The 14,945-nt window shown below is 42.2% G+C and overlaps 1 protein-coding gene across 2 annotated transcripts; it reads left to right on the forward strand.

Moving 5' to 3' along the window:
* The first annotated feature begins 3,144 nt into the window (after window positions 1-3,144).
* On the forward strand, window positions 3,145-14,894 carry LOC111951985 (AN1-type zinc finger protein 4-like). Of its 2 annotated transcripts, none has more exons than XM_023970377.2 (4): window positions 3,145-3,368; window positions 5,383-5,692; window positions 13,632-13,707; window positions 14,672-14,894. In XM_023970377.2, exons 2-4 carry the CDS (start codon window positions 5,509-5,511, stop codon window positions 14,745-14,747), a joined length of 336 nt encoding a protein of 111 aa, XP_023826145.1. In that variant the 5' UTR covers window positions 3,145-3,368; window positions 5,383-5,508; the 3' UTR covers window positions 14,748-14,894. The 2 variants fall into 2 exon arrangements, with proteins under 2 accessions (XP_023826145.1, XP_070291108.1); XM_070435007.1 differs by lacking the exon at window positions 3,145-3,368 and adding an exon at window positions 3,402-3,625.
* The last annotated feature ends 51 nt before the right edge of the window (window positions 14,895-14,945 follow it).

A 14,945-nucleotide genomic window follows, 5' to 3' on the forward strand; every position in this document is an offset into this window, starting at 1 on the left:
TCCAGCATGACAATGCCACCAGCCATACTGCACGTTCCTGCAAGACAGGAATGTCAGTGTTCTGCCATGGCCAGGGAAGAGTCCGGATCTCAATCCCATTAAGCATGTCTGGGACCTGTTGGATTGGAGGGTGAGGGCTAAGGTCATTCCCCCCAAGAAATGTCTGGAAACTTGCAGGTGCCTTGGTGGAAGAGTGGGGTAACATCTCACAGCAAGAACTGGCAAATCTGSTGCAGTCCATGAGGAGGAGATGCACTGCAGTACTTAATGCAGCTGGTGGCCACACCAGACACTGACTGTTACTTTTGATTTTGACCCCCCATTTGTTCAGGGACACATTATTAAATTTCTAATAGTCACATGTCCGTGGAACTTGTTCAGTTTATGTCTCAGTTGTTGAATCTTATGTTCATACAAATATTTACACATGTTAAGTTTGCTGAAAATAAACGCAGTTGACAGTGAGAGGACGTTTCTTTTTTTGCTGAGTTTATATCATTGAGTTAATAAAGCCGCATACAAACATGGTCTCTTTTTTGTTGTCTTGAGTAAGGCAGCTCCAAAATGCAGGTGTGTCAGTCTAGCTCAGTGCTTTCTGTGGTGGTGGGGCAAGCCAGCAGAAAATATGGAGCGTTGCACCGTGATTAGCTCAGTGTTCTGTCACTCATGGGGACACTATGTCACCTCCAAGTAAGGGTAGAGCTAGACAATTCTAGCCCCTTGGTTGCTGCCATAGAGTTACATTAGAAGTGCCCATCCAAGAAGGGTCAAGATCATTGACCACAGATAAAATGAGGTCAAATCACATATCTACTGTAGCTTTGGACTGATCATGTCAACATCATACTTTCAAAATCTTAGCTAGCTGTCATCATCATGAATCAAGTCGACAATCTAATGGCACATCCTTTTTAATCCTTGTCATATGAAGAGAAATTATAGATAAAACGTATCTGTGCTCATTGGCCATTGGACATAAACATTACACAACAAGTTGGAAATCGCAAATTCAACAATGAGTGGTTTGTAAGAAATCAGTGTGGCTAACTGCAAGCATTGCAAAGCAATCATTATCCTGCTATTCAGTGGAGTGGCTGTGTGGTTTCTTTTCCTAGTTGAAAATTAGAAACATTCAACATGGCCATGCTGTCAATGAAGCATGATTTGTGCCACGCTCAAAACAACTGTTAACTCGGAACTGCAAAATCTGACTTTAGTGAGTTCAAGACAACTGGAAACTCTGGAAAAATTAGCTACGACTGGGAAAATACATTTTGAACTTTCATCCAACTCGGAAATGTAAATTCGGAACATAGGCCTCTTTCTAGCGCTACGACCTGAAGATGACTAACGTCATCATGATTAGAATTTTTTTCCCCCCGAGCTCTGTTGTCTTGAAAGCACCATAAATCCAGAGAATGCCAGACACAAAATTTGCCCACGAAGGACCGCCGCGCCACCTTCCTGTTCAAGTGAGCACCACAAAGTGAGTCCAAAAATATACTGTATGCTGCTGCATAAATGATGTAATATGCCAGGGAGATATGTATACTGTAGCTCAGAAAGTAATACTAACTGTATTTTATCTAGTAAGCTGTYAGTAGCCCATGTGCCTCACCCTAATAATTTGTTCTATTTTCACCTCTTAATTTCGCCTACTGTTCTGACTTGGTGGGACACATGTAGCATATAACCTGTTTTTGAGAAATGTAATCATCAAATATTGTAAGAGCTTTCATTGTCTGCTTTTATGCCTCCTTTATTTATCCTACGGTTCTGACTTGGTGTATAGGGAGAACACTGTAAGAACGGCCCATGTTCTGAATTCTGTTGCTGTACATTTAAAAAGTGATAGCCAGGTGTAGCAGTGGTAAKGTGTTGGGACTCTGCTGTTGGGATAGCTTTATGTAGGTCCTAACAGTTTGTGGGCACCGTTTGTCACCATTCATSTATTGTTTAGTGGCTTTGCTGGCATGCGTCCCACWTTTTTTTTTGCCTCACCAAGATTTACATGCAAAAATCGGCACTGTATAGAAGTCTTGGATGGCAGGGAGCTCCGTCCCAGTGATGTACTGGGCTGTCCACACMWCCCTCTGCAGCATCAKGCGATTGAGGTAGGTGCTATTGTCATACCAAGCAGTGATGCAGCCAGTCAAGATGCTCACAATGGTACAGCTATAGAACTTTTTGAGGATTTGAGGGCCCATGCATAAACCTTTTCAGCCTCCTCAGGGGGAAGAGGTGCCGTCGCGCCTTCTTCACAACTGTGTACGTGTGTGGACCATTTTAAGTTATTAGTAATTTGGACACTGAATAACTTGAAACTCTCTACCCGCTCCACTGCAGCCCTATTAATGTGAATGAGGCCCCCCCCCCTCGTTTCCTGTATTCCTCGTCGCCGGTGATCAGGCCTACTACTGTCATGTCGTCTATAAACTTAATGATGGTGTTGGAGTCGTGTATGGCAGGAGGGGACTAAGCACACACCTCCACACTGACCCCTGTGCGAGGGTCAGCGTGGCAGAGGTGATGTTGCCTACCCTCACCACCTGGGGTCGGCTGTCTGGAAGTCCAGGATCCAGCTGCCGAGGGAGTCCCATGGTTCAGTCCCATGGTCCTAAGATTGGTGATGAGCTTGGAGGGGACAATGGTGCTGAACGCTGGGCTGTAGTCAATGAACAGCATTCTCACATTGATATTCGTCTTATCTAGGTAGGTGAGGGCAGTGTGGAGTGCAATTGACATTGTTGTCTATTGATCTGTTGGGGCGGTATGCAAATTGGAGTGTGTCTAGCCTTTCAAAGCACTTCATGATTACAGATGTGAGTGCTACAGGGCGTTAGTCATTGTGGTGTTAGTCATTGTGGCATGAARCCTTAGAGTTTATGATTGCTTAAAGAGAACTTGTACACTTCCAGTTATTCAAATGTAGAGAGACAACCGTTTGCATTATTCCATGAAAGGTTAGTTTGTTGGACTATGTCACTCTGAAGCCAGTGTTCTTGTTGTAGCAGAAAGGGTCCGTCTCTGTGACCAAAAAATATTGGTCCCGTCTCTGTRTACTCCTCATTGGTTCACCTAGACTTTTCACGTTGCGTCATAGGATGCCTTTGTTGTCAATCAAGAGAGTCACAATGGGCTGGTTCAGGAGCCTCCTGTTTTTTGACAGGTGAGATGAGTAGTGTTCACGAAAACCGAAAGGTTTACCTATCTATCACAGTTCATGGGCAATAAGGACAGCTTTCAGGCTTTCCTTTTTATATTTAAGCATGAAGATAAGCAGACCCTTTTGATTCTAACCTACAATGTCGAATCTGAAGAGGAGAGTAGGCGTAGCAGCTTGCTAGCCAGCCATCGACCCAAGCAAGGTAGGTAGCCATTGTTTGGGTTGCTGAAGTGGCTTGCTAACTAGTTCTAGCTAGCTAGTCGCAACATATTTAGTTAGATTAACGAACTTGCTAGCTAGCTAAATAATGAATGCATTTAGTTTGCTACTACTGTCTTTMATTTGTGCTATTTTATTGTGTCAAGCTATTTAACATACGGAGTGTTTGTAGTCTTGGGACGACAGTCAGTTGTTCATCGCCGGTATACTCTTGCCAGCAGGTCTTGGGATGCTGTCATGGTGAGTTCAAAACTCTAGGGTTTCTGGTGAGACCGAGAGAGAGAGAAGCTTGCAGTCTGGTCGTGTATTAACTAGCTAGCTTTGAAGTTAACATCTTTTGTCAAGTATTTGCCATGTGTAACAAGCAAGCCACTGATAAAGGCAAGATTAAGACCCATTGTTTTCACGATTGACACACATTTAGGGCAGCTGACTGTTCAAATGGTATAATATAGCCTTAAACATTGGGAATACAGTTAACGTGGTCTTTACAGTGTTGGTGTGAAAGGGATCTCTAGTTGTTTGCCTGTCAATCAGCCCACAACTTTACATTTGCATGCTTTTAAAATGAAATGTTACTGCAGTCACATAAAATACAGGTTAACTGTCAAGAGGCCTGCCACAGTGCCTGCAGAGAGCTGTCTGTGTGTTTGACACCACATACTCCTCCCAATGGCTTTATATAGGCTAACAGCTGACTATATTGCAGCCAGGAGCTGTGGCCTGGGCCTTGCTCTCTGCAGAATGTTTCATGAAGGTGCTTATAATGATTTACACTTGTGTAAGAAATTGTATAAGATACTGGTAACTTGTTTTAACCACTTCTCAACATAAGCTATTCTTGGCACAACATGCACCCATTCCCACTACTTTGTCAGACCCACACACACATCCCCTCCCCCATGAATAGGGCCTGTGAAAACAAACGCACATGCAGGATGCCTTTGGATGTGACTAGTACAAAGAACTGTGTGAAAAGCCAATGGAATGTCGACATCAGGCCGAACAGGACTACCCACGACCCAGATCGACCAATCGGAAGGCCAGACTTCAAGATCAACCTACTTTGCTAGTTGTCTATATAATCTGTATGTACTGTGTGGAGCGGCCTCTTCTCCGACGATTTCATAAGAATCTGACAGAAAGGGGCCGTGCACGTTTTTGCCTGATATCTTTACACTTGAATAAAACGGCCTTATTATAAAATTATCCACCTCGTCCTATTGTCTCTACTTGATCTCCTGTCTCCTGTAAACGTTTTATCAACACTTGTCACTTCAATTGTACTGTAATTTCTTGGTCTAAACTATTGATCTCTCATATAGACCTAGGCCTTTTTAAGGTGACAGAGTTGGTGACATTTCAGTGTGTGTCTTGGTGTGAGAATATTTTAATATGCATTTCTTCCGAATGACAATGACATAATGGAATGCTTTGCATTCTGCTCACTAGTATTAACAGAGGGGGTTTGGCCTCCTTGCATATTGTAGAACCTAGATGTTTCATGTTGATAGTTAGTTGATTGTTGTCAGGGAAGTACAGGACTCYTTACCTACCAGGTTCATACAGGCATGTCAACTCCACCCCTCCTTCCAAACTTCGTTTTTTATTKAACCTTTATTTAACTAGGCAAGACAGTTCTTATTTACAATGACGGCCAACCCTAACTCTAATCACGGCCGCTGTGATAAAGCTTGGAATCGAACCAGGGTCTGTACTGATGCCTATGTGACGCCTATAGATAMATCAAATGTATTTATATAGCCCTTCTTACATCAGCTGATATTTCAAAGTGTTGTACAGAAACCCAGCCATAAAACCCCAAACAGCAAGCAATGCTATAGCACTKAGATGCAGTGCCTTAKACTGCTACGCCACTCAGAATCACTGTTTGTTTTTGTCTCTTTTGCCTCATGGTGTCTGTGTATGAGGAACAGACACGGTGACCTTGGACTTAGAAGAAAGGTCAAGGTACTGAGATCTCTCTYTCTCCACAGCTTGGGGCTTCCTGCATGATGTGTTACCGTGGTGACAACAGAGAACACCCATCCCCCTCTCCCTTCCCCTGGGCCGCCGCCCCTCCCACACCCCCCTCCCCCTAAAGCAGTCCTGACCTCACCAAGATGCCGGACAGAAAGGAGCCGCCTATCTATAACGACGACAGTGTGGGGACCTTCCAGTACAAGTTGCCGTTCTACGAGACCATGGAGCTGTTCATCGAAACTTTGACGGGGACCTGCTTCGAGCTGCGTGTCTCGCCCATCGAGACAGTCATCTCTGTCAAGGCCAAGATCCAGAGGCTGGAAGGTACGGTATATAACAGTACAGTAGTGACTTACTGACCCAGCATGTAGGCTACAAGGCTATACTGTTTCCCCTTCCTTTACTTAAGCAGGATAGGCTCCCTCYCTGTCTAACACTGTCTGGTGAAATGCGACCTGAAAAATGGCCAATTGAAAATGATCTATGAATATTAATAAGCTCAGACTCAATGCAATACTAATCCTGGCTGCCTAGAATAAGAAACTAAAAAGATATGTGTTGATGTTCACCTTCTTCTTGCACAGAAGATGAGCCAAGCAATACAAAATACATTTCTAAGCCAAGAAGAGGGATGGATACAAATGTATTCCATTGCAAAGAATGGCTTTCTGCTTTAGTAGAAACATTTATATCCTCACAGCATCAGACTTAGTATATCACCCTGCTCCTCCGGCCAAGCAGACAAAGGCTCTGGCTAGTTGGCTTTCCACACACACGTTAAAACTTTTTTAATCCAATCACTTTACTTTCATCATTTATTCGGCCTCATCCTCCGTCCGTCTTCCTTGAGAGCTCGATAGAGCACTGCACGTTTGGGATATTAAAGGTCCCAAACGGCCTCATCAATCCAGCGACGGCTGAGCTGAGCCTGGTGAGGTGGGAGCCTCTGGGAGCCAGTGTGTTTAGTAGTGATGAAGTACAGCTGGGGGGATGGAGGCGTTCCRAATGGCATCCTATTCCCTATATAGTACACTACTTTTTTTTACCAGGGCCCATAGAGGAATAGGGTGATGTTTGCAATGCAGATTGTGTGTAGAGTGATGGCGGTTGTGAGAAGAAAAAAAAGAAGCTAAGGTTTGCGATAGCTAACAGGCACTAATGCTGACAACAGAGAGGTGAAAGTCTCTAGCTGAGATTGACAAACAATTCCGTCAGGAGACAGACTCTTTGAACTACTCTGGATRCATCTCAGTAGTCTACAGTAGCCTCCTGCTTGTCTCCTCATCCTACTCTTACTGATCTGAAAATAGGTTGGAAGTAGACTATCATTAGATAGTAGATGCCTATCATTTCCATAGCGATGCAACCATGCCTAGATTCCCTGGGCTAAGGTGTTCTATTTGTTGTATTTCTTTGTCTTGCTCCCTATCTGAGGATGTTTGTGGTTCTACTCGTTTTATTTCTACTTCTCTCTCTCTCTTTGCGTGTTGTGCTCTCTTGCAGTCAGTCAGTGGGGGGTGTGTTAGTCAGGGCTGCGTGACTGGGCATGCCCCTTCACAATAGAGTAGTATGGCACTGCTCTGGCCCACTCACAAACACTGGGTTCCCTCCAGCACTCACTGGGCCAACGAGTGCATTCAGCGTGGGGAGAGGAGCTGGAAAGAGGGAGGGAGGCTGTGTCCCAAATTACATCCTATTTAGTGCACTACTTGTGACCACAGCCCCTATAYTGTATAGGGAGTATGGTGCCATTTGGGATGCTGTCGGGGGGGAGAGTCCTCTGTCCTCAAGTACCCCAGCAAGGTTGTAGAGTAGGGATGGGCATGCGGCCCCCTTTTTGAAGGCCATTGGATTGCATTTTTTTGTTTGGGGTGTGGGGGACTTTTTGGGGGTTCTAAACTTACTTTTGCGAGGTAGAATAGTAGAATACACAAGGTGAACTTTAGAAATTTGGTTGTGCACCAACAGTTTCTCTTACAGTATGTTAGTCACTGATAGCCACTCAATTAGCCCATGTCAGCAAACATTAGTCTAACGGCCAGCTATCTAAACTTGTATTAATCAAGGTCGAAATAGAGACAGGGCCCCCATTGAGTTTGTTAGTCAGTCTCACTCAGGTATCATATTAAAAACTGCAAACATTTCCCTCCACCCTATGGCAAAACGTGTAGAATTGCAGAAAATTAACACTAAAATCAAAAAAGGTGCATGAAATTAGTTATAAAATTCTAAATCTTCTCTCCGGCCCCATGGCAAAATGTGTGTAATTGTAGCAAACTAGCTTTTTAAAAAGGAACATTTTCTCTATCCCCATGGTGAAATGTGTTGAATTGCACAAAATTAACTTGATTAATTTCTCTCCGGGGGGGGGGGTCAACTGTGGCACCTCATGATGAGTTTGTATTTTTAGGCCACCACCGCATCAAAGGTTCCAATCTCTGCTGTAGAGAGAAGGAAAATAAGTCATAACTCAAGTACCTTAGTATGGTTTTAGAGTGAGGGAAGAGAATACTCTTCCCTGTTTATACACTGCAAGTGTCATGCTCTCTAGTTATGCCCAGCTTATCTGTTGTGAGATGTCAATGTGTGAGTGTTTTCACGCTCAAGTCAAGTGCTAGTTTCTAATGGTCTTCAGAGTAAAGTTTGCATTGTGGCCTGAGTCTGTCTTTAGCATGCTATGTCCTGTAGGGGGCATGAGTGAGTCATCTTTCTGGTCTGTGGCGATGGTGCTGCTGGAAAGAGTTTTCCTAGCCTAGCTGTCTGCTAGAGCGGAACATGTTGACTGTCTGTGAAACTGACCTCTCAACAAATAACCACAAAATGTTTTCCCTCCAAATAATACATCTGGACCCATATTCATAAAGCGGCAGAGTATGGGTGCTGATCTAAGATCAGTTTAGCCTTTTAGGTTATTCTTCACCCCCAGAAAGCTATGGCCTTTGGATTTCACATGCTGTGAAAAGGGTGCTTTTTCTCAGTTCTTCTGATGTCCTTTGTCTGTCTCTCGATGTAAAAAAATAMAAATAAAATGTTTTCTTTCACACAATTACCTCTTTACTTATTTTAGATTTAAGGGAGTCTGTAGGTCGCATTATTTATCGTACAGCAAATGTAATTATATATACTGAACAAAAATATAAATGCAACATTGAGTTACYGTTCATAGAAGGAAATCAGTCAATTGAAATAAATTCATTAGGCCCGAATCTATGGATTTCACATGACTGGGAATACAGATATGCATCTGTTAGTCACAGATACCTTAAAAGACAAGTAGGGGCCTGAATCAGAAAACCAGTCAGTATCTGGTGTGACCACCATTTGCATCGTGACACATCTCCTTCGCATAGAGTTGATCAGTCTGTTGATTGTGGGCTGTGGAATAAGCATTTCACTGTTGAATTTGGCACACGTGACAAATAAACTTTGATTTGAATGTTGTCCCACTCCTCTTCAATGGCTGTGTGAAGATGCTGGATATTGTCGGGAACTGGAAAACGCTGTCGTACACGTCGATCCAGAGCATCCCACATGCTCAATGGGTGTCTGGTGAGTATGCAGGCCAGGGAAGAACTGGGAMATTTTCAGCATCCAGGAACTGTGTACAKATCCTTGCGACATGGGGCCGTGCATTATCAGGCTGAAACATGAGGTGATGGCGGCAGATGAATGGCACARCAATGGGCCRGGGGCATTCTGTTCACAACGTTGACATCAGCAAACCGCGTGCCCACACGACGCCATACACGTTGATGTGAGGCCGGTTGGACGTACTGCCAAATTCTCTAAAACAAAGTTGGAGGCGGCTGATGGTAGAAAAATTGTCAACAGCTCTGGTGAACATTTTCTGCAGTCAGCATGCCATTTGCACRCTTTCTCAGCTTGAGACATCTGTGGCATTGTGTTGTGTGACAAAACTGCACATTTTTATAGTGGCCKTTTATTGTCCCCAGCACAAGGTGCAATGATAATGCTGTTTAATCAGCTTATTGAAATGCCACACCTGTCGGGTGAATGGATAATCTTGGAAAGGAGATTGTTAGTGAGCATTTCTCCTTTCCAAGATTATCCAATCTCCTTTCCAAGATTGTAAACACATTTGAGAGAAATAAGCATTTTGTGCATATGGACCATTTCAGCTCCTGAAACATGGGACCAACACATTGCGTATTATATATATACGCAATGTGTTGGACCCATGTTTCATGATATATTTTTTCTTAAGGGGTGGATCAGAAAGATTGTTGCTTCCATCAATGTAATTGTCTGCATCATGTCCCATCCCCCATATATTTTTGGGGTAAATATATATATATACACAGTGGGGCAAAAAAGTATTTAGTCAGCCACCAATTGTGCAAGTTCTCCCACTTAAAAAGATGAGAGAGGCCTGTAATTTTCATCATAGGTACACTTCAACTATGACAGACAAAATGAGAAAAAGAAATCCAGAAAATCACATTGTAGGATTTTTAATGAATTTATTTGCAAATTATGGTGGAAAATAAGTATTGTTTCCAGTCTTATATTATCTCCAATGTATCGTCCATGTAAAAAAACTGTCTGATTAGGATGAATAATATCTGACAATACTTTTTTAATTCTATGCGCCAAGCATTTTGCTAGGATTTTTGCATCACAACACTGAAGTGTAAGAGGTCTCCAATTTTTTTAAATGGACTGGATCTTTATATATATCCACTTGGGTCCTGTTTAATAATGATATCAGACCTTCTTGTTGCGTGTCTGATAATCTACCATTTATATAGAAGTGGTTAAAACATGCTAATAATGGTCCTCTGAGTATATACATTTTTTTTTTTAATTGTATACTTCCACTGGTATGCCATCCAGCCCTGGAGTTTTCCCAGCCTTAAATGCTTTAAAACTTCTTACGGCTGAGATCCATTAACGGGATCGACTTGACAACAGCCAGTGGAAGTGCAGGGCACCAAATTCAAACGACAGAAATGTCATAATTAAAATTCTCAAACATATAAGTTATTGTACATCATTTTAAAGATAAACTTGTTGTTAATCCCACCACAGTGTCCGATTTCAAAAAGGCTTTACGACGAAAGCACACCATCTGATTATGTTAGGTCAGTACCTAGTCACAGAAAAACACAGCCATTTTTCCAGCCAAAGAGAGGAGTCACAAAAAGCAGAAATAGAGATAAAATGAATCAYTAACCTTTGAACTTCATCAGATGACACTCATAGGACTTCATGTTACACAATACATGTATGTTCTGTTCGATAAAGTTCATATTTATATCCAAAAATCTCAGTTTACATTGGCATGTTATGTTCAGTAATGTTTTGCCTCCAAAACATCTGGTGATTTTGCAGAGAGCCACATCAATTTACAGAAATACTCATAATAAACATTGATAAAAGATACAAGTGTTTGACATGGAACTTTAGATAAACTTCTCCTTAATGCAACCGCTGTGTCAGATTTCAAAAAAACTTTACGGAAAAAGCACACCATGCAATAWTCTGAGTACGGCRCTCAGACACAAAAACAAGCCATACAGGTACCCGCCAWGTTGTGGAGTTAACAGAAGTCAGAAATAGCATTCTAAATATTCATTTACCTTTGATGATCTTCATCAGAATGCACTCCCAGGAATCCCAGTTCCACAAATGTTTGTTTTGTTCGATAACGTCCATAATTTATGTCCAAATACCTCCTTTTTGTTCGTGACAAAAAGGCCAGACRAAAAGTCTAAGAATTCCATTACAGTTCGTAKAAACATGTCAAACGATGTATAGAATCAATCTTTAGGATGTTTTTAACATAAATCTTCAATGTTTCAACCAGAGAATTCCTTTGTCTGTAGAAATGCAATGGAACGCAGCTAACTCTCACGGGGGCGMGCCTGAGTGAGCTCTGACTCGATCAGCTCTTATTCCCTCATCCTTCACAGTAGAAGCATCAAACAAGGTTCTAAAGACTGTTGACATCTAGTGGAAGCCTTAGGAAGTGCAATATGACCCCATAGACACTGTATATTGGATAGGCAAACCTACAAACCTCAGATTTCCCACTTCCTGGTTGGATTTTTTTCTCTGGTTTTTGCCTGCCATATGTGTTCTGTTATACTCACAGRCATCATTCAAACAGTTTTAGAAACTTCAGAGTGTTTACTATCCAAATCTACTAATAATATGCATATCTTAGCTTCTGGGCCTGAGTAGCAGGCAGTTTACTCTGGGCACCTTATTCATCCAAGCTACTCAATACTGCCCCCAGCCATAAGAAGTTAATTGCATCAAGAAGTTTCTCCTCTGTAATTTGGCCTTCACATGAGTCTTTCTGTACATATGTTAATTTTACATTATTATTAGGGAAAAAATCCATACAATTAGTTTGTTAGTGGAGATGGAGGAGACTGAAACAAACATATTCTTAAAGTACTTCACTTCTTCTTTCAAAATATAATTTGGTGAACCGTGCGTGACTCCATTTGTAACAAGTTTCAATACATTTGTTTTGGTAGCATTTCTATATTGAAGATTGAAAAATAATTTGGTGCATTTTCCCCCATATTCCATCCAGTTCGCTTTATTTTTATAATATATTACACTTGATCTTTCTTGAATAAGTTCCTCCATTTCTTTTTGTTTTTCCTCAACTTATTCTGTGCCTCTATGCGTTTATATTTTTGTTCAGTGTAGTTAGAACTGCTTTTCTAAGGGTTGCCCCTTTGACCTGACAAAATTGATTGTAATGACTCAGCCTCCCACTGGATGGAGCCAGAGACACGTTTATTCAACAGAGAAGCCTCTGAGTGTCCTAGAACTGTCTTTTTTGTGTTCTGACTTAGAAAACGGTGGGAAATTCATAAAACAAGTAATGTGAACACATTATCAGGAAATCTAGTGCCCGAATTCGGGCAATGTAATCTTATGAGGATACTGAATRAGATTATATTGACAGGGTACCTGATCCAAGTTCAGCACTCCTACTCTGAAATGCTTTGTGATTATGGCCTCTGTAGTGTCTTCACTTTCTGGCCATACTAGAAATGATGGAAGTATGTTTCTTCTTGCCTGGCTACCCACACTCCTTGCTACGGTCAAAAATTACACCACGCCTACAGACGTTAGTTTCTTCTCCGCAATGAGTCTGGAGCAGAGTACCGATTTCACCAAATGCGAACACATTCGGGACCTTCTGATTGGTCCACAAACTGATGGGTTGGGCCAGAACACGTGTGGGTATTGCGGCGGTTTTAAAATGTAATTGGCTTTGATACTCTTGATTGGTTAGAGACGATCCAACCGCTGATAGCCTTTGTTTTGTACAATGCCACTCGTCACCACAGACGACTTCAATGATGGCAGTCTCAGACTAAAAGTATGTAGCGATTGACAGAGCAGCGGACGAATTGAGAGTTGTCAGGCTATGGTTCTTCTTTTTTAAATGTTTTTTTATTTAACCTTTATTTAACTAGGCAAGTCAGTTAAGGACAAATTCTTCTTTACAATGACGGCCTACCAAAAGGCAAAAGGCCTCCTGCGGGGATGGGGGCTGGGATTAAAAATACAATTAAATGAAAATATAGGACAAAACACACATCACGACAAGAGACAACACTACATAAAAAGAGACCTAAGACAACACAGCATGGCAGCAACACATGACAACACAGCATGGCTGCAACACAAAACATGGTTTAACATTATTGGGCACAGACAACAGCAAGAAGGTAGAGACAACAAAGAACATCTAGCCGCTCGAGAGCACCCTTACCTGCCAATCTATAAATTACGTCTCCGTAATCTAGAATGGGTTGGATGATTATCTGATTCAGGGTTAGTTTGGCAGAAGGAGTAAAAGAGGAGCGGTTACGATAGTCTAGATTTTTAAGCCTGCATCTTTATGTGCTGAGAGAAGGACAGTGTACTGTCTAGMCATATTCCCAAGTACTTGTATGAGGTGACTACCTTCTTTCTCTGCTTTACTTTCTAACCACATAAATTGGTTGATTTCTCAGTGTCTTGTCGTACTTTTGTTCATGGATGTTCTGTACTGTAATTCTTCCTGTGTGGTTATCCTAAAAGGTTGGTGGAAATGAGAGGGGTGTTCTGTACTGTAATTCTTCCTGTGTGGTTATCCTAAAAGGTTGGTGGAAATGAGAGGGGTGTTCTGTACGGCAATTCCTTACTTGGTTATGAGGTTGGAGGGAGGGGGAGATCTTGTGTAAATTCACCTCTGTCTGTTCTGTCGTCTTGCTTGCCCCCCCCCCCCCAGGTATCCCTGTTGCCCAGCAACACCTGATCTGGAACAACTTGGAGCTGGAGGATGAGTACTGTCTGCATGATTACTGGTGAGTTTAACTAGGTCGTGTTCATTTGGCACCAAACTGAATGAAACTGGGAGAGGCTACCTGGACTAAGTAAGAGTAGTTATTTTACCTTTCTGTTCCAAAGCATTTTAAATTGTTTCCTGTTACGTGCCCTAATTAACACAACCCTGTTAACAACCCTTTAAAAATTTTTTTTTTATCTCTGGTCAGTTAACTGGGACCTATTGTCATATATAGCAATGCCCTGTAAACGAACCATCAACTTTGATCTTGTAATTAGTGGTTAATTTAAATTAGTGAAGTGGAGGACTTGACTATATGCTTTGAAATGAACTCCCCTTGTAGTGAATACATTTTCTCCCCAAGCCCTGATATCAATGAACCAAAGATGCCGACTTGGCTACAGTCACATATTGAATGTGTTTGTGAGTTGTCAGTTTTATTAGATACAGACCCAGTCTACAGATTGTAGATGGTGGTTGCGTCATGAATGCTTGTCGCTTAATTTTCCACATGATCTGTCCCCGGTGAGGTTTAGTTAGGTCTGAGTAACAACAAAACATCCTTTTGAAGTCTGAGAAATGGAGGGCGAGAGCGGGTGGATTTGTATAAAACGGACGTTCCGTTTGAATTCCAGAGGAATTCCCAGATGTGTGCATAAGTTCATCTGGAGCGCAGACTGACTGAGGAACGATGTTTGTTCCGGAATAATTATCGTTTTCCCAGTCAATGTTTATTGGGCACCAAACGTAAGAAAACCAATTGAAACAGGGAAAGACTACCTGGAAATGCAAATGTTTTTTGATAATGATGATACGTTTTCCGCTGCGTGCCCTAATGAACACCACCCGTGCCTGAACGATCAAGCTAGCTGTAAGGCAAAGCAATACGGTGATAGCTTAACCGATCCTTCCAAGGGACTTGGGACAGCTTCAACATAATTGCTGACATTTATCTTGTTGTCTGTCTATTTGTGTTTCTGCAGTATTGCTGAGGGCTGTACTCTGAAGCTGGTGCTAGCCATGAGAGGAGGACCAATCAACACCAGGAGAGGTAGGTAGCTAGGGGGAGATGTTGGGATTTCTCTACCCTCACTGCTGTACACCCWTAAGTATTCACACACAGTAAATTCATCTATTCTAGTCCTGTAAGCCTCTGTAGCAACATTTTGATTTGATGAACACTGCCCTAATGTCCATGAAGTGATTGGTTGGTTCTTTCTCTTGGGCAGTGTCCATGAAAGACTTGGTGGCTGGCTG

This window comes from Salvelinus sp. IW2-2015, linkage group LG25 (assembly GCF_002910315.2).
Source record: "Salvelinus sp. IW2-2015 linkage group LG25, ASM291031v2, whole genome shotgun sequence".
In the NCBI taxonomy this organism is placed as follows: domain Eukaryota; kingdom Metazoa; phylum Chordata; class Actinopteri; order Salmoniformes; family Salmonidae; genus Salvelinus; species Salvelinus sp. IW2-2015.

What these genes read in the sequence shown, in the direction of transcription:
- LOC111951985 (XM_023970377.2), top strand. Translation starts at nt 5,509, where the DNA reads ATGCCGGACAGAAAGGAGCCGCCTATCTATAACGACGACAGTGTGGGG. An exon ending in CAAGATCCAGAGGCTGGAAG is followed by an intron (nt 5,693 to 13,631) that starts GTACGGTATATA and finishes CCCCCCCCCCAG; the next exon opens with GTATCCCTGTTGCCCAGCAA. An exon ending in TACTGTCTGCATGATTACTG is followed by an intron (nt 13,708 to 14,671) that starts GTGAGTTTAACT and finishes GTGTTTCTGCAG; the next exon opens with TATTGCTGAGGGCTGTACTC.